Raw genomic sequence first — 25,000 nt, 5'->3', positions numbered from 1 at the left:
AACAAACCGTACAAGCTAAAGAGGTCCATTGAACCAGGGCAGAAACCCATAAGGGTTGAAACGTGTAACGGCCCCTTGTGTGCTGGGAAACAAGGTTCTAAATATTCAATTTGCTAAGTACCATTCTCTATTTTCGAATTCCCCATAATACACTTTGTTCGCATAAACCATTGCTTTCAAATGCTCTTGGGAATATGCAGTGTCCCCAAGAGCATTTGAAAACAATAGTTTATGCAAAATTTGGGGGGCAAACAAAGTGTATTATGGGGAGTTCGAAAATAGAGGATATTTGGAACAACAAGAGAGAAACATTCAATCAATCATTTCGCAAATACACCGTGACGCGATACCACCAATGTTCTCGCGCGAAAAACTGGAGGGAGGGGTTTCCAAATATGGTACTTAGCTCTGAATATTCGGAAGATGTGAACGCGCGTTACACGTTTCAACCCTTATGGCTTTCTGACCAGGGACTACCCAGAACAATTTACATCAGTTTGCACAATTTGCAAACATTGTTTTTGTCTTTGTTTCACAATATCTTTATTCTGATTGGCCATTCTAAACAGTGTGTTCAGAGCCGAAGAACTCGTGGTGTTCTAAAAATAGAAAGATACGAAAGTTTGACTCATAGGGCTTGTATAGGAGAGGCAAGCTCCTACTCATGCGCTCCTGGCCTTACATATTTGTGGAGGACTTGGTGTGACAGCAGGAGCCCAAAGGCTCCAGATTTAGTGTCACCGCTCTTATGAAGCTGTGTGGCTTTTAAGATTGCATTGCGACTCAAAACGATAACTTTGAATGGGTATTAAACTGGACAACGTTTCTTGTAGCTCGTGTCATCCTTTATGATCACGACTTAAAATGAAAAATTTCATCGGCTGATGAAATGCCCCTAATTAGATGCACGCGGATTTTAATAATACAATACAATACAATACAATACATACGTAATTGACCGCTCCCCATAGGGGCTTTTCAGGGTCAATGAACAACAACGAAACGAAGGAACAGAACAACAACAACTGTTAAGAATCCCAACTGGCCGGAGGCAAACCAGTTGGCTATTTACAAGCGCAGCTGGGAATTTGAACCAGGGACTACGAGGATCAAATTCAACGAGTGGTCAGAGCGGGTCTTGAACCCGGGCTCTCCGGATCTCAAGGCAAGCGCCCTAACCACTGGGCCTCACTGCCTCCTACAGTGGTAAGCGTCACGAAGTGTCCCCTTGCTTTTCTTCCCAACTTCAACATCACTCGTGTCTCGGAATAAAGACAAATAACGTCACAAAGTGTCCTCCAAATGCTTATCCTCAGGTAAGGACAAACAGCTGCATGTACCCTAAACTAAAAAGAATGCTAACCTTTACCCTTACCTCATTGTTTGAAACACGTAGCAAAGGAATAAATTTAAAGAGAAACTTCGTAATTGGGCTTGCAGCAAATTAAGTGCGTTTCTGGATATAAGTGGGATGACACCACAAAATTTTGCAACAGAAGTTGCAGGAAAGATGTGGCCAACGTTCTCGAAGCGATCTGAAGATATTTTCCGCATTCTGACCACGCGAAGATTAAGGCAAAACAAATGATCTCTTCGTTCTCTTCGTGTTTCACGTGACGTCATCGCAGCCATGTTGGTGGACGAAAACAAAAGATCTCTCATTAGCTTCTTTTGTTCGTCCACCAGAAGTCGTACATTTCCCTATTGTTATTGGTGTCTCCAGAGGTTGGTGGAAAACGTCCTATAATAACTCATCCTACAAAGGCAAAAATAATTGTTGCGATGTTTCGAGAAGTGTTGCAATAAGCAGGTTCGATTTCTTCTCCTCACAACGATCGCGGCGACGCAACTCAGGAAAAATGTAGATTCTAGAATAGGTGACAAAATGACAAGGCCAGAATACCCAAAGGAGATAACTTCGCTATATTTTTTCACTCAAAGTACATCACGATATATACCACTAAAATAGTGATTTCTAAAAAGAATCCAAAATTTAAATCGATTGATTGTACAATCAAATAAAATCGTGCGACAATCAATGCGCACAAGACTTATGCATCCAAATAAAATGAATACTCTGTAACATTCCTGGAAATTGTCCGTAAATTATTCAAAGTCATTAAGACCGAAATACACCCAATGGTTAGCCAAGCCCGAAAAATCAGGATGCAGGCTCTCTTCATCGCTAATAACAGTTATTATGCAACGAAATAGTATCAATGTCTTGCAATTGATAGTTTTATGCAATTTCAATAGTGCATCAGTGCGCTAAATGAATGGAGAAAATCATTCTGAGGCGATCATGCGCAAAAGCAAAACCAACTGTGATTACACGTACATCTTTTTCCCGCGCATAGATTTAATATGCATATGTCTGCGTCTATTATGGTTAGGTTGTACTAGAATGGATCCACCACAGTCAGGTAGTACACTTCATGACAAATACACAACAAAAAACTTTAGAGCTACACAACGAGACGATCTGCACTATTCAAGCCTAGGCACTTGTTCGAGAATAGTTATTAATGACATCTTCAGCTCGCCAGTTTCATGCGATGCTATGTACTTGTCATAAGTGTTCCACCTGACTGTTGCAGTTTCCTTTTAGTCCTGATAATTTTGGTTGGATTGTGCAATTACTTCGGTTTTACGTCTGTCACAATGAAAACCGCCATTTAAAGAAAAAGCTTTTTGTTACAGAAAGCTGGATCTTAATTTTCAATACCCGAAAAATTGAGCCTTCGTTTGTTTATTACGCATGATTTTTCTCTTGCAATTTGGAATGAATAAGCACCTGTAATTTTTTTCAACGCCCTTGCAAAAATTACTCGCGCTTATTTATTCCAAGTTGCAGGAAATCATGTGATTACCGATACTAATGACGAGCAAATTGTTCAGACGACGAGAATTTTGCTCGCAAAAATGGCTGCAAGTTTGAAATTAACTTTTACTTTTTATGGTTAGTTACAATAGGTCATTTTCGAAATATTACATATTCAGTTTGATAGTGACGCAAGGAGGACAAAAACAATAGAAACAAGAAAAATATTATCTACTTTCCTTTGTCTTTGTCCTCTAAACCTCTCTTTCAAGCTGAATTTTAATATACGGAAAAAGGCCTATTTCCTCCGCTTTAAACCCTTTGGGGAGACTTAATGTTTGTAACCACTTCTAGGAGTATTCTCGATACGTCTGTTAACTTGTCCGTGGACAATGAAAGCAATAAATGGCCAAACTAAGATGGTGGATTCTATTACAAAAAATTGAAGAGACACTGCATTCTGATCTTTGAGATTTAAAGGACTGTAAAGATTTGATAAAACGCATTTCATTCTGCTAATAAACTCCGAGCTGGTCAAAGTCTGTTGCACTACGGCAAGTTAATCGGGTTCGAGTTGCTTTCATATTTAAAGATTAATGAAACCATCTGACTCAAACTTGAAATGGAAGCAAAAGATCTTGACGATGACATCTAGTCTCTCACAGTAAACTCAACGTTCCTGTAATTAGTAAACAGAGAGTAGACTATGACAACAGGTCAGTCATTTTGAAGATATGACCGTCACATTGGAAGAAAAAATGTTGGATGATTTGCACATGATGTCGGGAAGGCTGTAAAAAAAGAAACTGCGACCACGTCGTCCTCACACCTAATACAATAAATACAGAAAAACCTTAAATAACAATGACCACAATCATGTTTTCTGAGCCCGCGAGACTGAGCACCCCCAGCAAACCATTTTTTTAACGAAAACCGCTGGTCAGCTACCTGGTTCTGGTCATTGCTGTCTAAGGTCTTCCCCTAATACACCTTATTCCAAAATCGCCGCCATTTTAGTATTCTCTTGTTTCCATGCAAATTGGCCCTTATGGCCTCGCTTTCAAACGTAAAATTCTTAAACGAGGCCATAAGGGCCAATTTGCATGGAAACAAAAGAATACTAAAATGGCGGCCATTTTGGAATAAGATACATAGAGTGTTTTCGCTCATTTGACCAGCAGCCATATTTGCATACTAAAACAAAAGGAAGAATTTTCATACCAAAAAAATATTTCACTCCTCCAACATGGCCGCTGTTTCTTTGTTTCACTCCTCCAATATGGCCGCCGTGACGTCATGTGAAAACACTCTATAGAGATTTTTAAGATCTACGACGCGGTCGTCAACGAGAACGCCACAAAACGACAATGTGATTGGTTAAAAGAGGAAAGGCAATCGTGCTGCACGTGCGACACGCAATTTAGCACAAATTCGTGCGGTACTCTGCACAACAACAACGTGAAATCACCAAATTTGAGGTTTTGACGACAACGTGAGCGTACAAAAATGTGAACCTTTCAGTCTCCATTTTTACTCTGAAACCAATTTATTTTTAGGATGCTTTGCTGCCCACATTGCACGACAAGAAATAGATGGAATAACCGCGAAAAAACCAAAGATATTGCAAAGAAAGTTGTATTGAGGTAACGTTTTCGTCACGGTCGCGCGTCGTAGATCTTAAACTCCCTAATCTTCCGAGGATTCGACTTTCCTTTTAGACAAAGGCCGTCTATCACATGATCGAGAAATTACTGGACTTATATCTTTCTCAAATCTTTTTTGCCGGTTTCAGCAAACCTAACGCGACAGCTGGTCTCGTGAAGCTTTATAGTTAAATATGTGCAACATGACAACTGATTAACTTCCCTAGAACAGACGTTCAAAACCATTTTCCCCTTTAGAGGTCAAGCGGTTTTCAAATGAGTATCGTAAAACCAAAATCAAAGTGATTACTTTGGCCAATCAAAAGGACGGAGACAATCCAGTATGCCAATCAAAACTCGAAGTAATTACACGTAGCCGACACAAAGCGCGGGAAAATGTGCACGCACGAGCCACGATTGGTTTTGGTTTCACTTCTGATTGGTTGAAGAAATTGCGCGCGAACTTTGAACCAATCACTGAGTAAAGTAATGCAAAACCAAAGCAATTCTCTTATTACTTTCGACACTCAATTGAAAACCGCTCTACGGCCAGGGCAAACGACTTCAACATTTGCTTCAACATCCGGTTGGTTTAAGTTGAATGATGTTGAAAGTTGTTGACTGCTGGGGTGGACAAACGCTTTCTACACATCATCAACAAGCTCACGAGAGGCCTTGTATTCAGCCGCAGGCTGCAGCCGAGGCTGTTACTATGGATACGGACATAGATATGTCTTGAGAGACCAATTATTGCGCATGCCCAACAATGTTGAAAGAGGGGCTTCGACTTCAACTTCATTCAACATTCGCGAAAACAAAAGAAATGTTGAATGGTTGTCGAAGCAAAGTTTAAACTTTAAAGTTTTAAGTTTAAAGTTTAAAAGGGCCCACGGATGGATTTTTCGCGCGTTGCTAAGGAAGTGAAATGTTACTTCCGGTGACTGACGTCATTATATCGTGAGCCGACCAGAAAACTCACTCACCGACCTGGAGAATTTGATAACAATCTGCAGGAGCCCATCTGGAGCGTGCAACTTCCCTTCCCGCGAATTAGGTCAAAAAACAAAGGCAGTTCCGGTTCGGTGACCCTGTGACGTCAGCTTAATTTCTTGTAATTGGTCATCGGGCTCCTGTGGGAGTTTCATTCGCTGGAAATTCAATCTAAAAATAAATCGGTCTGTGAAAACGCCGTTACACGAACACAGTAGAGTTGTAGGCTCCGGGTCATGGGTTCCTGCAATCTCCTAATTGTTGTTTGCATCGAAGGTTTTTCCTCGCACCTTCCTCGCGCTCGTCCTCAAATCAACTGTGCATGCGTAAACAAACTGACTTCCGGTTTGAGAAAACGCTAAATTTACGGCGGTCTTTAAATTGAATTAATTTTTTTTTGATATGGCTCGTTTCACCTCAAAATACAGAATATAGCTAAGCATTGGTTTTTTCAAATTATCTTTTTTGAAAATGTTATGGGTATTTCAGTATCGTTTATCCCTCTAAAAAGAACATTTTTCAAAATAAAAAGAAAACCATGCTTGGCTGGATGCAAAAACGAATACAAATTATGAAACCACTGATTAAATACCCAAATTACGTGGCACGTAGACGAATTTAGAGTTTTCTTTTATTGGTCAAGTGACCATGGGCGTGGCATGTTGACGTCATATTTGGGGTCAATGGTTCACAAAAAATGGAAACTGACCAAAATAATGCCAAATTCTGTCAAATTACTTAAAGGGGCTAGGTCACCCAATTTTAGGCAATCTCAGCACTGATCGAATGGTCATAGAATTAACTAAAATATGAAAATAACTGTTCAAAACTATAGAAGAACACTAACAAAACACAGGGAAGCCACGAAGGGACATGGATGGACAAAACTGGAGAGGATTGAAATGGATTGAATTTGGGTAAATTTGAAAAACGTCGGCCCACCTTTTTTCAAATTTATATCAGTCTATATCAAATTGTCATTTACACAGCTGGAAAATCATTCTCAGTTGTTATGTGGCCGTGATTTTGCAAATGAAAGACTCTTGCTCTGCCAATTTGACGTTTAAAGGTCATAATTAACAAAATTACCCTAAAATCGCGTGATCTAGCCCCTTTAACCATTGTATCCTTAGCAACGCACCCCAAAAAATATGTCAGTAGGCCCTTAATTCATTCAACATGTTTCAAAACGGTTGAAAGGGGGTGGGGGGGGGGGGGGGGGGGGAGAGAAAACGGTTTTAGCATCGCTATTCCACAAAATCAAAAGGATGTTGAAGTAAATGTTGAAGTCGCTTGCCCGGGCTTTTAAATACAATAATTATATACTGTAACATTTATATTGATATTGAGCGTATTTACCGCAATACGATTGACCAAACCGTAGTTAATGGTGTCGTATTTTGTTTCTCACTAAGTTGGCATCAAAACCCTTTGAAACTATTAAAAGCTGCATTTTGAACACCTAAAATATACAAGTTACCTTAAAAATGAGGTTGCGTCTGCATATTATGCGTAAAGATCTATATGATCAATGAAACTTTTCATTTAAAATGTCATTCTATAAGTTAGTCACTGTAAAGCGAAGTTTATCTGTACAACGTTTGCGACCATTCCTAATGCTTTGAAAATAACATCGACTTTTTTAAATATCCACACACACGATTTAGGCAAAAACATTCAGAAACAAAATAAAACCTACAGTGACTTACCAAACGTTCTCCAGCGTATTCTTCGACTGAATTTAAGACACGATCTCATCCAAAATATCCGCAAATTGCCGAAAATGGAGAGCACTTCTGTAAAACGACTCAGCTAGGGAACACCGAGGGAGTTTGCATGATTAGATATTTTCCGAAGAACGTTTGCTATGGTTTAACTGTGCTTGCGCCAGATTCTCAGCCAATCAAAAGTAAAACCAAAAAGACATCGTTAATTGATTGCGCATGCTCCCCTGCACTTAGCACCGACTGCATGCATTTCCGTTATAAAGAGATCGCTAAGTTTAAAAAGTTCTTTGAACGTTTAAAAAATATATGATAAACAAGCTGACATGTAGATGAGATAGAGGGCAAACAATGAAGTCAGCAGAGATGCCCTATTGAGTCCCATCTAGTTTTACTACCTTTCCTTTTTAAAGTCGGGAAATCTCTTTATCTAAAACGATAACCACCCACCATCTCTTGTTCCCTGCAGCCACAATCCCACCCTGAAAGGGAAACCCCTTTACTACCCGTGTGACACGTCTTGGCTTAACTTAATTGATTTAAGCGGCATCGTCGCATGAATTCTTGGTTTTCACTTACGTGATCAACAGCCATGTATTTCAACGAAACCAAAAGAAAACGCTTGCATAATAATAGAAATCAATTCTCGGAGGATTGGGGCGGGACATCAACATGGCCGCTGTTTCTCTGTTTGGGGACACCAACACAGCAGCCATGACGCGAAAATCAAGAATTGATCCGTATTTTGCAAAAAACATAATTTAAGTTTTTCTGTTAAATCACGAGATTGCTTTTACTGCACCAAGACTGGAGACCTATTTCAAAATTTCAATTAGAAAAAATACGTCTTCTTCGCTACTGAAAATTATCATAAATTCTAATATTATTGTCCCGTTAACTTACAAAAAAAAAGTGTCTTGTATTTCCAACAATAAATTTACTTTCCTTGACTCTTACATATCGCGTTTCTCCTTATGTACTTGATAAACATGCCCTCGTGAAATCCTACAAACTAAAATTTAAAAAAAAGAAAACAATGTTAGTGAGGCTTTACTGGTTGACGAAGTTAAACTGACACAACTGCATGAATAACTTGAATGACAGGTCTTTGGCCTTTCAATAGTCACTCTGAGACACATGTCTGCACGCACAACTGACGCGGACAAATTAACCAATCATAATCCAAAGTATACGCAAGCAGCCGGTGCGAAAAGCGGGCAATACAATAAATAACACTTATTATTTAATTTTCAACCGCGGTTAATGCAGTCCTCGTGCTCTGATTGGTTCACTTAATCTCGGTTATCAGCTCATATATCTTCAAGTGACCTTATATGGTAAATGATTGCGCTAAGCGTTGCTAAACTGAATTTTTTCACCGGAAAGCGGAATTTCTCTAGGAATAAAGAAAAAAAAGTTTTTGTGAAACGTTTGGATCAACTCGGACGCATAAAATTACGCGAAAAGGTAAGAAATGTCTTTCTGATAAGCCTGCGTCTGTCTGACCACCAGGTATTACACAACATGGCATCTTCATCATGTTTTTTCGATTTCGCTAGGATTTTCTCCCTTTCTGTCGCTCGTATTTCGTACTTCCATACTTTTGGAGTTTCAGGAATTTAGTAAAACAATTATTCCATTCGCGCTTGTTGGATATGAGACTGGACTATTTACCATCTCATATCCAACACGCGCTCATGAAATAATTGTTAATTATGTCCGTCCTTACAATTGCGAGGGCGCTTGAGCCTAGTTTGTTGCCCTCGCTCCCACGTATCTCCTATAGCACAGCACTGGAGTCTTACATACAGTAATCAGAAGCCGTAGTTTGACTCCACCAAAGAATACTCGAATTTCTCCGAGTGTACCGCGTCAACATCGGAAACACATCTCTTCACAAGAGACGTCACAAGAACGAAAAACTGCGAAAAAATCAAAGATCTTTCCACATTTAGGCCTCGCAAAAATTTGAGCAACAACTCTATGCGTTCCCCTCGTACGAAAACACTACCCACACAGGTTACAAAGGTTCTAAAGCCAATGAAAATTTCCTGCGAGTCACGGATAACAACTATAAACCGTAGGCCCCATCTCACAACGCTCTACTGTTCATTAACTCCATGGGATGTTGCTAAAGAACCCAAGTAACTCCTCGTAAAGAGTAGAATAAGGAGTTCCCGCAAAAAGTGGCCGGCCCAATGGTGATGTCTTTAAAAGGCTTATGGTGTATGAAACCACCTTAGCGGAAATAGCCACAAGGCAACGGTACTTTGCCGGTTGCTGGAACATGCAGCAGTGAATTGTCGGATTAAAAAAAAAAAAACAGAATTAGTGGTCCGATACAGTTTTCCTCGAGGAATGAAGCCCAATCGCTTTTTACATTTCTTTACGCTAACTATGCTTCACTTGGCTTAGAAGCTATTAAAGTTACTGTACTTACCGCTGCCGTGTAGAATTTGACGACACATCAGAGCCAGTTCTGGTAGTGTCCTGTGACACACGTCTGCGTGTACGGTGCCACAGTAATTAGCGTATCTATTGGGAAACTGACTCCTGTCCTGGTGGCTGTGGAAATGGTGGTCAATGAAGCAGGGTCCATGCCATTCAAGTCCCTAATCCGCTTTGCAGAATCCACAAAAGATGATAAATAATTTTGAGAGTTAACAAGAGCCAGGTTCGATGAAAGTCCATTTCCAGCCAAAAGTGGATGGAATGGCGGCATGTAAAAACTTGGGAACGTTGGAAATGGCACGCCGAATTTGTAAGGGCTGTAGCCGCCCAGCAAGCGATTGGCTGCCACCGATAAATCTAGATATTGTCTTTCAGGTCCATTGCCAAGTTTGTCTCTTTCTTCCATGGAATGTGGATACGGATGCACAAATGGAAACAAAGAAGACGAAGGTAATTGCAATGGGTGTTGTTGAGCTCCGAGACTCCGCATGCGTGTGTCATGATCTCTTTCTGGTGGTCGAGCAGCAAGAAGTTGTGGAGGTTTTTCCGAGCCGCTATCCCCACATGGTGTCTCCGATACACTTTTATCCTCTCTGAGAATGCTGCTGATTCTATATGATGAAGAATCGGAGTTGAGTTTGGCATCTCTGTAGTTTTCGTTCCCTAAAAGCCTAGAAACACTAAAGCTGGAGTTTCCGCCCGTTCTTTCCTCGCGTGCCTTAACCATGTTTGGATCGGCAAACGTTGAACTTTTTCTGCAGCCAAAGTTTCTCATGTGAGAATTAACGACTCTTTCAGGAATTATTCCATTTGAAAGGTGGTGGCTTTTCACACCGTCACTTCCTGGTGATGATTCCACATGATTCACAACAGCATTTTTCCCAAAAGAAACATGGTTTGATGCAATCTGGTCTCGATTGTTTGACGACATACTGGACGACGTTATGAATTTCAGGACATTACTGGTAGGTTCGTCGTTAAGAGAAGATTCGCAAATTAGTTGTCTTGTGGTTGGTGACGATTCGCTCTTCTGGGCAGCATTTAAGTCTTGCACCCATAAATGTTCTTGAAACTTCCCTCCATTTCTCATTTCAAACGGAAGGTGAAAATGGTTATTTTGAGGTGTTTTTGATTCAAATGATTTGGACGAGATTTCACGTTCCATGTCACTGCCCTTCTTTTCGTCTGTCAGGTTTACTGGTGAAGATTTGAAAATGTGGTTTTTCTTACATCCGCCAGAATATTCATAATCAACACTGGGATATTCTGGATGCAAGGTTGACAAAGGTGCGTGTTCTGATATGCTTAAAGGACGGCTGACAGATTGTTCAGGTAAGCTTTTTTGCCTCAAAATATCGTCATTCATCAATTGAGGCCTTCGAGAATCAACACTAGCCACATTTGAAAGGTGGTTTTTGGGGATGCTCTGAGGTTCAATGTCTGCTCTGGACAAGGCTGTTTCCGCTAGCATGTCCAAGTAACCCATCTCCCTCGGCTCTCCTGGTTTTGACTCCACAACTGCCGGCTCTTCTTCTGTAGCATCATCCTCCAAATGAGAGGCTTCCTCTTCCATCTTTTTCTTTGCCACCTTCTGCTCCCATTCACCCAGTCCATGGAGTGTGAGATTCATTTGCTTGTGTTGATAGAACACAAGACTGATGCGCGTGGGATGTTGTCGTTTTGGATTTTTCAAAGGTGTTGTTGCATGAAGCTCTTTTTTTGCCACTTCAATGAGTAAAGATCCATGACCAAGGGCAATTGCCACTCCACCCATGTCTTCCTCAATTTTAAACGGTTTTCGCTGATGTTCAACGTTGACTGAGCCTTGGGATTTTTTGGATTCTCTACGTCATGCCTCACGTTGGCATTTTCATCCAAAGGAAGAACACCCGATGCTCGCATGAGTGGCACCTCTTTATCATCAACCCATTTAATCTGAGAGGGCGTCCTTCCCCCGTCATGAGTTCCACCATTAAAGTGGTGAATAACAGTCTTGGGCTTAGCGTACTCCGCTCCTCTATTTGTCGATGACCCGCTCATACCAAACGGTTTACCAAAAGGTATTTGGCCATTCCAAGGGTCTGTAATAAAAGGGAACTTTTTGTCACTGATATAGTTACTCGATGAATTGTGACAGTGATTCAAGTGCCCTGGGTTGCGATACAAATATGGGATGCGGTTCTCGTCCACCCAGTGGACTTCAGGAGCACGGCAGTCATTCAAAACGTAGTTACTCCCCACATGCGGATGGAGCTGAAATACTCCTGGCCCACGAGGGGGGAAGTGTCCGTTATAACAGCTGCTCATGACGTGATTAGAAGCGGGATGATGGTGGATTACAGAGGTTGGAAAACCATGCATTGATTTAGCATATCCATGCGTGATGCGCTGCCCATCAAAAGGGGCAAACAAGTGATTGTTATCATTGTTGTTGTTGTTGTTGTTAATGTCCGGAAAAATGTCTTTTCTTTCTTCCTTTAAGTATTGCTCCTGATAGTGCGGTGCCATGTTTGCTTGGGTTTTGGGAGAATTTTCCTGCCCTGAGACGCTGGAGTAACCCGGAGTTACTCCTAAAGGGGGTTCAAGGAAATGACTGGGCATATCGTAATTAGGGTCCACAAGGACACCATCTTTGTCCAGTAAGCGGTACAACGGCAGAACGTGGAGTTGTTCGTCTCCTGCGCTATCAGAGCCTGGTTTCAGCAAGGTACACACCTAAAAGGTAGGAAAGTTGGGTAAACAAGTTACAAACCAACAAATGGTGTTGAAGGCTGCCCCTCGGTTGGGTTAGACAATGTCCCAGACTCTCCCCCCCCCCCCCCCCCCCACACCAATCCAATAAAATGCGTGACAAATCTACGAGAAGGCCTGTCACTGGAAACATTGGAAAAAAGGGAGGTTTAGAAAAGGGCAAAAAAATGCGTAAAGTTTAGAAATAGTGCGCAAAAGTAGCTACAAATTGTGAAACATTTTCAAACATTTTGAGTTAGGCCTGATTTTTCCAGAGAAGTGGCCTTCCATTGTTTAGGAATGACCATAGAAGTAAAACACCAATGTTCATCGAACAAAAAATACCTTAGTGATATAGATTTTGAAGTCTGACATAGTTTTCATTATTCCATTCCGTGATCATAAAAAGAATTCTTGAAGCCAAAATATTGCTCGAACCTTGCTTTGTGTAAAATGCGCAAAAGTGCTCAAATTTTGCACGAAAAGCGTGCTCAACGGTTCTTCAAATGTAAAATGGTGCTCCAAAATCGAAAAGGTGCTTAACCCTTTTACTCCCGTGATTTAAAACTTCATTCTCTTAACTACTTCCATAGATTTCTTCCTTGGCTGGTCATGAGAATTTGGTGTTATATCAGGATGACACCCTTGAGCTGATACAAGAGAAAATGAGGGGACAGAGAGGGAGGCTCCCGGTCCAGCTCTTGGGATATGTCATGTCCACGAAAGTTATTTTTAGACGAGCGGAAGTCTTCCGAGACGTCCGCATGCAGGCCAACCTCGGTCCGATGTTTGAAAGAAAATAAATATTCATCAGCCTTTCCCGTGCGCCGTCATTTTCTCTTTTCACTAAGAACCTGAGAGCGAGGCAATACTGCATGCGGACGCCTCGGAAGACAGACTTCCACTCGTCTAAAAATAACTCTCGGGGACATAACATATCCCGGCCAACGCCCTGAGCCTCCCTCTCTGTCCCCTCATTTTCTCTTGGCTAATAATAATCTTCATTCTCAATACTTTTCTGCCTGACAGCGTATTGAAATTGAGAGGTGATTTTACATAATGATCACTGATCAATCCTGGCAGTCAAAGGCTTAAAGCGTGCTTAATGCAAGTAATTAGATCTACGCCCAATTTTGACATGCAACACGAAGTTTCCCTTTAAGGACGGTGCCTACTATTGTTATTGCGCATACGCTCTGCGCATCTCAGGTTTCCTATCAGTGATGCTTCCTAATTCAGGGATATTTTTGGGCTGTTTAAAACTATCCGGAGAAAGTAGATCTTAGTAAGTATTCTTGGGGTTAACCATGCATTTTTCAGAGATATTGAATTTGTCAATTTTTCACTCGTGAATTTGCGCGGTCTGGAATCCTTATGAGATATAGGGCGAGATTGCTGTCATCATTTTGTTAGCGAACGGGACTTTGGGCGTGATGCCCTACGAGTTTGCCAAGCAGAAAGATCTCTGATGAGTCCCTTGGTCGGGATGAAACGAGCTTCGTAAGACTAACTACGAACTATGTATTTTCACCAGTAACTGTCAACTTTATTGTCAATGAAGCTTCAATTTGAGAAAGAACGCCATACATTGCTTTGTATTTAGGGCTCTTTACAAATATTATTCATCAATTATCTTTGAAAAATGCGTGGTTACCCCCAATTTTCTTTTTGGATTTCAATAACACTTGTTAAGATCTACATTTCCTGCAACGGCAAAAATACCTTTGAATTAGTAGGCACCGTCCTTAAGTCTAAGCCTTTGCTATTTATTCCCAACAATAATGTAAGGGTAAAGGTTAGCGTCATTTTTAGCTTTGGGTAAATGCAGCACTTAATCTTTACTTAAAGAGCAGGATTTGGGGGACATTAATTGTCTATATTCCGAGACTCAAGTGACACTTATTAAAATCCGCGTGCATCTAATTAGGGGCATTTCTAAATCTGTACATTCTCGTCCCTAAAACCGTCCATTAATTTTGGTCACGTGGTCGGCGAGACAAAACGCTCTGGCCGCAGCCAATACCGGATGTCCGTAGATCTCGGACATCCGGCGGCGCATGCGCACTTCTTTCAAGTTTCAATAATCGTGTGAGGAGATAGAAGATATCGGTATAATGGATCCTTCCTCGGTGGATCATTTCGAAGAAGCGTTTAAAAGGCTTTGATTGCGCCTGTCGGTTACCAAACTACAGGATCGTTGCGATCGAGAATGATCGCGTTGCAGGCGATGCAAGAGGGAACTTAAGCAACGACAACGGTAACAGTAACGAGAACGTCAAAAATGTGCATATTTAGTGGACAAAACAAGCCAATCTACACCTAATGATGTATACAGTCTGCAATCGTAACTAAAGCCTGTTAATGTAGAGTGCCTAGATTTTCATATCATTATGATCGCGGGTGTTTTTGGGGGTTCCAGGAATGCACGTAACTGGACGCAGGTCCAATTTTGAATCTGACATAGCTGAATCTATCGAACAACCTGCCTCGATTCGCTATGCTACCTGCGGGTCGCAATTCAAACCTAGCAAATAGTTAGCAATTTCTGGAAACATGACATCACCAACACCTTGAACAACCTGGAACCCCCAAGAGCACCCGCGATCATAATGAAATGAAAATCTAGACACTCTACATTAACAGGCTTCAGTTACCATTGTAGACAGTATACATTATTTGGGTGGAGACTGGGTTGGACAAAAACAACAGCTTTGCACGCCGTGCACATGCGTGTTTCATTTTTGTCCATTTCTTTGCCATCGTTTGCAGAACAACAAGATGAAATAGCCAAATGGTGACAAATAATATGAAAGTGATAACTGATAATAACAAGAACTGCAATTTAATCTCCAATTTAATCTATCGGAAAGGGAAATGACTTGATCACATCGTTACGACTCTGAGCTCCACAACGGCAAACAGCAGTGACGGATGACTTTAAATCGATTTTAAATAAATCGTCCTTGATATCTTTTAAGTTACAATTTTAACAGACTGTTGATGCAAAAAAGGCCTAAGAAACTTGATGTTTTGTTACTTAGATTAACATGTTTTCCTATACATACTCAACACTAAAACATATTATTAAAAACTGCATCATTGGATAATGCAATTCGAGAGTTTTGATTCGCTAAGCCATCATGGGTTATGAGCCATTATACCAAGATCTACAAACACGGCAAGCATATGCGTGATTTTTGGGCCTTTTTTATTTTTATTGTTGTCTAGTTTTCTATATTTTGGGGGCTTTTTTAATAAAACAATTATTCCACTCGCGCTTGTTGGATATGAGATGATTATAGCCAGCTCGGCGCTACGCGCCTCGTTGGCTATCTATCATCTCATATCCAACGCGCGCACATGGAATAATTGTTAATTGTATATTGACTAAACAAGCGTTTTGCGATATACAGTGGAGGTAGTAAAACTAGGCAGACTGCCATTTCTGCCCAATTTATATTGTACCTCTATTAAGCGGCCAGTTTCCAAAGTCCCGAGGGTGGCCGCTTAACTGACGACTGTACCGAAAAAATTTGAATTTTTAGGTGCGACCAGAGCCTATCGCTTCGTCGACCACGTGACCAAAAGAAACGGAGGGCTCTGGGAACGAGAATGGAATCCACATTGCATGTAGATCAATTTCGATATCTTAAAATTCAGGCCAAAACAAAAGGCACCATCTCGAGGCTCTGGGGAATAAAGTCATACAAATCCTTTTATTTATTCCTCAGAGCCTTGGCATGATGCCTTTTGTTCTGGAATGAATTTTAAGATATCAAAATTGGTCTATTGTTGCGCCCAAAGGAGAAAGAACGTTTTGCCTTCCACCCATCTACGGGACAGAATAAAGCGAATTGACCAGCAATGAAGCCAGCAATACTGACCAGTGATGAAGCCAGTAATACTGACCAGTGATGAAGCCAGGAATACTGACCAGTGATGAAGCCAATCATGCCATTCAAACGAAATTTAATTAATTCATTTGAATGACGAATCAAAAATTGCATTGTCAATTGAATGAATTTAAACAACACAGGTTTTATTGACAAGCCGCATTCCAGTTTAAGTGCTCGCATTCAAATTCTTCTTTCCTCTGATTTTCTGTTAGAAATTTACAATTACCCTCACATAGACTGGCAGGATTCACTGGAAAGAGTACAACTGCACTACCAAGCTTACAACTGCACTATCAAGGACACTGTTCCACTAATTGAGATATCAACCCAGATGGCTTTGTGTCGCATAGTTGAACAACCTTAACCTTAACAAAATTTATGTCTAATCTCTGAAATTCCCCCAGGCTTAAAAGTGTTTTACACGACCTTTCTCTGAGTATGATAACACTGGGTACAGTCTTACATGACTTGTTGCTTATATCAATAAAATACAGAAAATGTACCACTGTTGCTCCACCGTCCATGTTCCTTGAGTCCTTGTGACTATGTGCACAGAAATCCATGCAACACGTGACACCAGAAAACGGCCGCTTTTCATTGGTTCCAATGCGGCACTCTAAACCTTCCCTTTCTTGTCTTACCTGTCAAGGAAATCAACCGCGTCAGGAGGAAAAAAGGAAATCACCTGCCGCGTTTCTTGGCAACTATTATGTGATGATTTTACACCTCCGGACATACCAGTAAAAACCCGATGGAAAGTCACTCGTTTCGGAAGATCAGCCAGGTGATCTGGTGACGTAATTCGGAGGACTGGGAAGAAAAATTTTAACGCCGTATCCCACAACCGCGCGCGGCCTTAGGTGTTGTTTCCAAACTCCCTGCAGTATTTCCATCGCCAAAACTGAACAGATCATTCCGTGTCTACCACATCTCCTGTTACTGAATGAACATTCAAGTAGACCCGACAAGATCTAACCTCGCCTCTGCCATGTTGAATTCGAAAATAAGGCCGCGCGCGGTTGTGGGATACGGCGTTAACATTTTTCTCCCCAGTCCTCCGAATTACGTCACCAGATCACCTGGAGAGCGTTATTTGAGCATTTGCTAATTTCGTGGACACTGTGAAGTACTGAAAACGTTTTCAAGGTCTGAAATTTCATCTCATCCAAACTAAAACCTATGGTTCCATGGACGCCAATATTCCATTCCTATTTACTTCCGATTTCCAAAATGAACTTCGACTCATAACCACACTTCTCCAATTTAAAAAAATTGGGATACCCGAGAGAGCTTAACTACTCACAAATTCCGAAAACCCGGTGTTTACTGGTTGAAGGTGTTGGGTATGCATTGACGTTGAATTTTTGTGGAGCGCTGAACTAAATGCTGGTCCTAATTCCTATCTGAGAACTAGCTGGATGTGTGTTCGATGATTACGAATTGGAAACCAAGCTGATTATGAAGTTACCGACTTATTGCTTACTGCCAATGGGGTCATTACTCACGCGGGCCACGTTATAAAGGTAAAGTCACTGCTTACGAGCCAGAAGGCCATCAGGCCGGCGCTTATCTCCGGTTTCCGTAGCATTAAGCGACTAGGAGTATTTATACTCCCCCCTGGATGGGATGTTAGTCCATCGCAGGGTTACCCTCAGCATTACGCCGGTACCCAATTATACACCTGGGTGGAGAGAGGCACCGTGAGAGTAAAGTGTCTTGCCCAAGAACACAACGCAATGTCCCGGGCCAGGCCCCGAACCCGGACCACTCGATCCGGAGTCGAGCCATGAGGCCACCGCCCCTTGGTGTTTATATAATAAATGGTGTTTTTCAACACCATGTTATACTTGATTCAAATTATACTCTTGCTCCACATTGTTTTAAGGCACGCGTGAGTACATTCACATTTATGCGCTGCATAAATGGCACAAATTAACCCCACGACAATTTACAGTTTTGTTATAACAGCTAAGACTAACCCTAACCTAAACCTGATCTCTCTTTAGGCTTAGTTTAGGATTAGTATAGAAATGACCTCTTAATCCAACTGTAATATCTCACATGTATGCTTGTCATGCGAGTCAGCGAGGCATAATAAATAGCTATGAAATTGACTCTCTGATCCTAACTCTTCTTTAAGCTTAATTTAGACTAAACCTAAGCGTAATAAAATGGATTTCATGTGCCTGCGTCGCTGACTCGCACTTTGCGAATACCCAAGAGGTACAAAGAACAGAGGGAATTCCAATCGCAAAGCAAAATCGTTCCTGAGTTGGAAAAATATCATTAAAATAACCAGAAATCTGAATTACCTGGTTTTTGAAAGCTAGTGGAGCGATTCTTTCATAGGTGTCAGCGACATCGTTAGCCACACTTTGCATTATACTCTCAAATTCCTCCTCCTATTAATAAGTGAAAAAATAGCAAAGAAATTGTAAGTGTCATCCCGTAACAACAACAATAGACGGAATTGAAAGTGAGAAAATATCAAGGTTTTATCTCACGGGCCGTCGTGCCAACAAACTATGGCCAAGTTTTTAGAAATTTCTGTGAAACTTTTCGGTCTGAAAAGCAATTTGAGGAACTTTGATCGAATTGTTTTGAAAAAAAACTAGTCTTTTAATATGTTTTGACGGAAACAAAAAGCAGAATGATTACGTTTGATGCCTTAGAAGCCCTTCCTTTTTAAGATACAAGGGGAATAGACCTTTTTGCAGATACGGCGACCATTTTGATTTCTATTGTTTCAAATAGCTATTATGGGATGCCTAGGGGGCAAATACATATTAATTTGCCCCCTGAGCATCCCATAATGACTTTTGAAACAATAGAAATCAAAATGGCCGCCGTATCTGCAAAAAGGTCTATTGTAGCATCCGGACCTTTTAGGGACTAATCAGACAAACTGGCTGCAGTCAAATCATTTGGGTCATTTATGACAGAGAAAAAAAGGATTTTCTTGTTTAAAAGCTCGTCTGCACATCTGCCAAAAAAAATGCTTGCATGCACTGCACAAAACGTGCAAAGAAAACAGCTACAGATTGATCACCAAAACAATAGGGAAGATATCGTTGACTTCACCCGTTGTCATTAACGGTGCCAACCAGAGCCTCATTGGCTGTAGAAAAAAAGGGTCTTTTGTTCCTATGGTTGGCAAATTTGAATGACAAAAGCACTGTTTGTAAACATATATCTTCCCTATAGATAGATAAAAAAGAAGGCTAGTGGCTAGAGCGCTTGCCTTGAGATCCTGGGTTCCAGACCCGGTTCCGACCTTTAATTGAAGTTGTTCCTGGTAGCCCTTGGTTCAACTAATCGGCTGCACTTATAAATAGCCAATTGGTTTGCCTCCGGCCAGTTAGGATTTTTAACAGTTGTTGTTGTTGTTGTTGTTGTTGTTGTTGTTGTTGTTGTTGTTCTGTTCGGTCGTTCCCTTCATCGTCTTTCATTGGCCCAGAAAAGCCCCTATGGGATGTGGTCAGTTAAGTATGTATTGTATTGTACGATCACTTGAACAAGCGTGGGTACATAATCCTGAGATAACAGCGAACAACTACAAAGCCCTTTGCCTGTCTTCCGGTAAGCGAGGTTCGATTCCCAGATTTGGCGTCACATGTGGCTTGAGATTGCTGGTTCTCTTCTCTGCTCCGAGAAGGTTTTTCTCTGGGTACTACGGTTTTCCCCTCTCCTCAAAAACCACGACCTGACATTAGTTGTTATAACAATTAGGATAGTACGCGCACTCTCATTGGTCAACAGCTGTTTTTAAATGAGAGTATGTAAACACGGCTGTGACATGACACGAATTTTGATTGGTTATGTGTTAATTTGATTCGATTAGATTCTGTACAGCGTCCGCTATTGTGCTACAGCGCTAACTACACTTGACACCAAGAGTGAATAAGATAAGAGCGTTGATCTATCACTTTGCGGTCTTGCCCTAGCACAGTCACAGATGGATTTATTTTTAGATGCGCACGAAACATACAAAGAGGCCGCCAATTTTAACCAATCAGAAGAAGCCACGTCACGCGTGACTGCTTCTGCCATGTTTTTTTCAGGGACACGACAACTGATTTTCGCGGGAACTGGTATTCTAAAAATAGACTCATTTGTGATTGTGCTGGGGAGCCCACCCTCGTAATAACACTCTCATCTAATTCACTCTTGCTTGATACCTGATGATGATGATGATGATGATGATGGTGATTACAAATAAACGTAAAAATTGAAGTTGAAAATACAAACCTTGCTAGGATCCAGCAGCTTAAACTTCCTTGGTGATTTGCTTCTTGTAAATTTACAGCCATTATAATACATGCTCCAAGAACAACCGAAAGAAAAGGACGCGCCGCAAGAATTTTCACTCATCCCCTGACAGGCACAAGATTTGCTGCAAGAAGTAAAAAGCAACGGTGAAAACCGGAAGTAAGCACTGAGAGAAGAAAGGAAACTATAAATTAATTTGCTATTGCTCTCCACAAAGTTTGCTTTACTCAAACACAAAACTTGATAACACATTTGGTCCATACAGAAAATTGTAAATCGCTGTAGAACATGTAATACTATTGTAGACTTCCTGCGAATTGACACATGCGATGGAATGCGGACCATCAGTTTTCGGTATTATCCAATTTTAGGTCGGCTACTGCTAGATTTTATGGGTATCCATCCCCACCCAAATTTGTTGTTCTTAGATCCAAACCTTCAATTCAAGCATTCTATCTTTTAATTTAAACTCGCAATTATAAATTCAACATTCAGTTTGTCAATTCAAACATTCAATTCGTCAATCAAACATTCAATTCCGAATTGAATAAGTTTTAATGACGAATTGAATGTTTGAATTGCCGAATTGAATGTTTAAATGACGAATTGACTAATTCAGTTGTCGAATTGAATGGTTGGGTTGCCAAATTGAATGTCTGAATTGCCTGAATTGCTACTTGGTTACAGACCAATCACAAGCGTTGTGGTTATCGCGCACAGTCTGATTGGTCACTAAACGTAACTAAAGCCGATGACACACGGTTCAATATCCTGCAACATTTGTTGCTCAACAAATATGTTGAACAATGTTGCAAAGACGTGTTGAACGGAATAGAGCTGGTCTCTATTTTTTTTTCAACATCGTTCAACAACGTTCAACGTGCTGAATGGCATATTTTAACATTCAACATAGCATGACACACTGTTCAACATTTGTTGATCAACAAATGTTGAACCATGTGTCACCGGCTTTATACAGTAAATTGATGGGCTAACGCCAAATGAGAGAGATCGACACTTCTGGGCTTCTGGTCTCCACTGACATCTTACACCACCACTTCAGTTTTGGAATATTCTGCCACCTTTGTTAGCAATCGGCGACGTTTTTTTAGTGGTGGATATTTACCTCGCCGCTTCGCGGCTTGGAAAATCAATGCTCAACGCTATCCACTGTTTTAGCATATACTAAAATCTTACATTTAAAAAATGATACGCAAGTCAATGAGACCAAAGGGCAGACAGAATACACTGAACAAAATGATTATTATTCGTGAACGCCAAGTCAACTTAAGGAGGTAGAGTTAAAATTCAGGAAGTTCATTTTGGACTATCTGTTTCGGATAGAATTTCCGGATTTTGTCAAATTTAAAGCACCCACAGTTCTAGACATGAAAACGTATCTCACGTTTCATTGATACCGCATCGTCTTACTGTTGGCACGCCGTGTTGAGGCAGAACAGTGCTGACGTGACTGTACAGGAAATCTGCTCGCTCTTGGCTGATGCCTTCCCATAATACAATGTTTACAACGATCAATGACGCATCACACACGTGATCAGCACGCTTCCGAGCAATGACCAGGATCTTCTCTTCCTCGCCAGACCGTCGAAGGACCTGATAACGTAAAGGACCAAAAACAAGTGTTGGTTTTTATGCCTCCTCTTTTTCCTATGACTCCGGCACAGTTTGCTACAATGTGATTTATACAAGATGTTTCAGCCTTGAGGGGCCGTGAACCGAAAGCAACAATTCTGAAACAAATACAACAACTTAAGAAATGCAGAGTCTTAAAGGGGGAAGAGAATCTACTGCCTCGGTCGTTCACACAAAACTTTAACCATGTTTTGAAGACGTTTCGTTAAAACACGGTTTCAAAGTGTTTTCTTTCTAAATCATGAATACTGATTTTTGTCGACTAAAAATTTAGCACAAATCAAAGCATGTATTGAAACTCACATGAATCTGATGTAAAAGCCAGTCTTACATTTTTCTGTGACTGATTTTCATTTTGTTAAACCCGGGTTAATTAAAAATGTCGTGCCATGTTGTTGGTGTGAATGGAGTATAAAAGGAGGGAATCAGTTGGCTATTACAACGCAAAATGGTGAAGTTAAATTCGAAAACGCTCAAGACAAAACCAGTCAATAGACAGAATGAGATTAGGACCCCAGAGCATCCACATCTCAAAACAAGGGATTGGCCAGGCTGCCGTCATCCAATAGAGAATAGGGAGTTTAAGAAACGATGACGTCTACGCAGGAACAACGAAGGGACCCCTTGCTCTTTTCCTGAACTTCAACAACACGCATGCCTCGGAATACAGACAATGCATCTATTTACAGTCGTAGCTACAATCCTAGACAAAACTGTTGGGAAGGTTAGCACTTTTAAAGTCCTCATTGCTTCTCTCCCCTGTCCCCTCCTTCAATGTTGTGAATGGTTTCTGTGGGAAATTGTTGACTTACCTTCCAACATTGAATAGGGGGGAGGGGGGCTATGTAAGAGAAAGTGAAACTATTTCTTTTGAGCTTTAACAGAAGCAGGTTGAAATACAGCTCTGGTGTGGTTCATTTACATAACCTTCCTAACTACTTTTGTCTATGATTGTAGGTCAAGAATGAAACCGAAGCCGTCAGTGACCCTGCTTTGATGCAAACCTTTGTGCTTTTCTAATGTTATATGTAGCCTAATTAGAATTCAGTACAACAACACAATTTACATGATAACAGCAGTGAGATAGGTCTGTATCAATATATACAAGTTCACCGGCAGCCTCGCAGCCATTCATAGGCTAGGTCACTGAGCAAACAACTGTAAAATGGCCCCCAAAATGTTGCTCCTCGAGAAAAGATGAACGGCTGCATTTACCCTGGCATAAAAATAACTCTAACCTTGATCCTAACGTTATTGTTAGAAATAGTTACGAAATACTTAGACTTTAAGGGACACTCCGCGTTGGATACCAAAATTGGGCTGCAAAACCAGCTGTCATTAAGGACGGTGCCGACTATTGTTATTGCGCAGCCCTTCTGCGCATCTCGAAACACTCGGGTTTCCTATGGGTGATGCTTACAAAGATCGGGATATTTTTGCGCCGTTTAAAACTGTGCGGAGAAATCAGAACTTAGCAAGTGCTCTTGGTATCCAAAAATATAACTGGGGGTAGCCATGCATTTTTCAAAGATAATTACAGCCATACATTGCATTGTATTTGTAAAGCTTTTCACAAATATTGTTGATTAATTATCTTGAAAAGTGCTCGGTTACCCCCAATTTTCTCTTAGGATTTCAATAACACCGCATACACATTCTTCTCCCATATATTCATAAACCGCACGAAAATACCTTTGAATTAGTAAGCACCGTCCTTAATTTTTTGACCCACAAGAAGTGCAGGTTTTGTTGAGTTTACATAGTCTGAATTCAGGAAATCGATTGACCAGGTGAGTGAAGTCTTGTAATTTTATTTCCAGCTAACGGTATTGGACAACCTGAATACTAGTGGAAGTCACTTAATTTTGAAGGTAAATTCCCATGAAAATGACGTACTATCCAGATTCTTGTCAAACTTGGCACAATTGATATTAAGGTACAGGACATAAAAAAATGCAATAAAAAGATGGGGTCACCGTGCTTGAGAAGCGTTCGAAACTTAATCAACCAGAAAATTGTTCTTATAGAGCTGAAGCTACTGAATATTACTGAAAAGGTGAGTCTACTTGATCGGGCTAAAATATTTCAGTAAAGTGATTTCAAATTGCTCGATTTTGCAAAAAAAAAAGGAAGCAAATTGAACCGCTACATCACTCACAATTAGTGTCTGGCTCCAAATGCAGTTTCACGTCATTTATATATAAATACTACAACTTCTACTATCCAACTTTTTGTCCTTTAAATACGTTTTTCGACGACCTATTACGAGTGCATAACACCATTAAAAGGGGGGACACCGTGCTCGTTCAGGAGAAAATAGCCATTCCTTGATAAAGCTTGTTATCAATGAAAATCGACCATGTTATCAACGTACGCAAGCTAATGCGCGCGTCATTCTCGTCACCAGAGCCTTGGTTCAGTCAAGAGAAGAACTCTGGGGTCGAGATTGATGCGCGCGCCAATGACGCACGAAATTATGCGCAGTAGATTTGCGCAATGCACCGAATGACACCAATTCATCCAGGATGAAAAACTTGAGGAGGAAACAGCAAAATACGTTTGCCAAAGGTGAGACTTGGTAAGGTGCCATGATGTCAGAGGGCTACCAAACTGATGGCAGACATTTTCCAAGAAAAATTGACACAACAACCTTTTTTAAATGCTGAGATAAGTGCAGATAACTCACCCATCTTGCTATTGGACATCCAAGGTAATTTTTGCCTTCTTTTCCTGTGTATCCAATCTAAAATATAAATTTTATCTTAGGAAAAAGCAAGGCCAAGGTGTTTCAAGGCGTTTCGTTAAAAGGAAATGCCTGCTAGC

The 25,000-nt window shown here is 40.8% G+C and overlaps 1 protein-coding gene across 1 annotated transcript in view; it reads right to left on the bottom strand.

The window, feature by feature from the left end:
- Window positions 1–8,051: 8,051 nt before the first annotated feature.
- LOC138032382 (methylcytosine dioxygenase TET2-like) overlaps window positions 8,052–25,000 on the bottom strand; it is a 30,444-nt gene continuing 13,495 nt past the window's right edge. Inside the window, 8 exon segments of the mRNA XM_068880050.1 lie at window positions 8,052–8,190; window positions 9,619–11,480; window positions 11,483–12,344; window positions 16,759–16,896; window positions 18,568–18,657; window positions 20,504–20,648; window positions 21,930–22,138; window positions 24,864–24,920. Of these exon segments, the coding sequence (XP_068736151.1) occupies window positions 9,646–11,480; window positions 11,483–12,344; window positions 16,759–16,896; window positions 18,568–18,657; window positions 20,504–20,648; window positions 21,930–22,138; window positions 24,864–24,920 (3,336 nt within the window). The 3' untranslated portion in view covers window positions 8,052–8,190; window positions 9,619–9,645.

Source organism: Montipora capricornis, chromosome 14 (genome assembly GCF_036669925.1).
Source record: "Montipora capricornis isolate CH-2021 chromosome 14, ASM3666992v2, whole genome shotgun sequence".
Taxonomy (NCBI): domain Eukaryota; kingdom Metazoa; phylum Cnidaria; class Anthozoa; order Scleractinia; family Acroporidae; genus Montipora; species Montipora capricornis.
The sequence above is the reverse complement of the archived record's forward strand: the minus strand, read 5'-3'. Positions and strand labels throughout refer to the sequence as shown.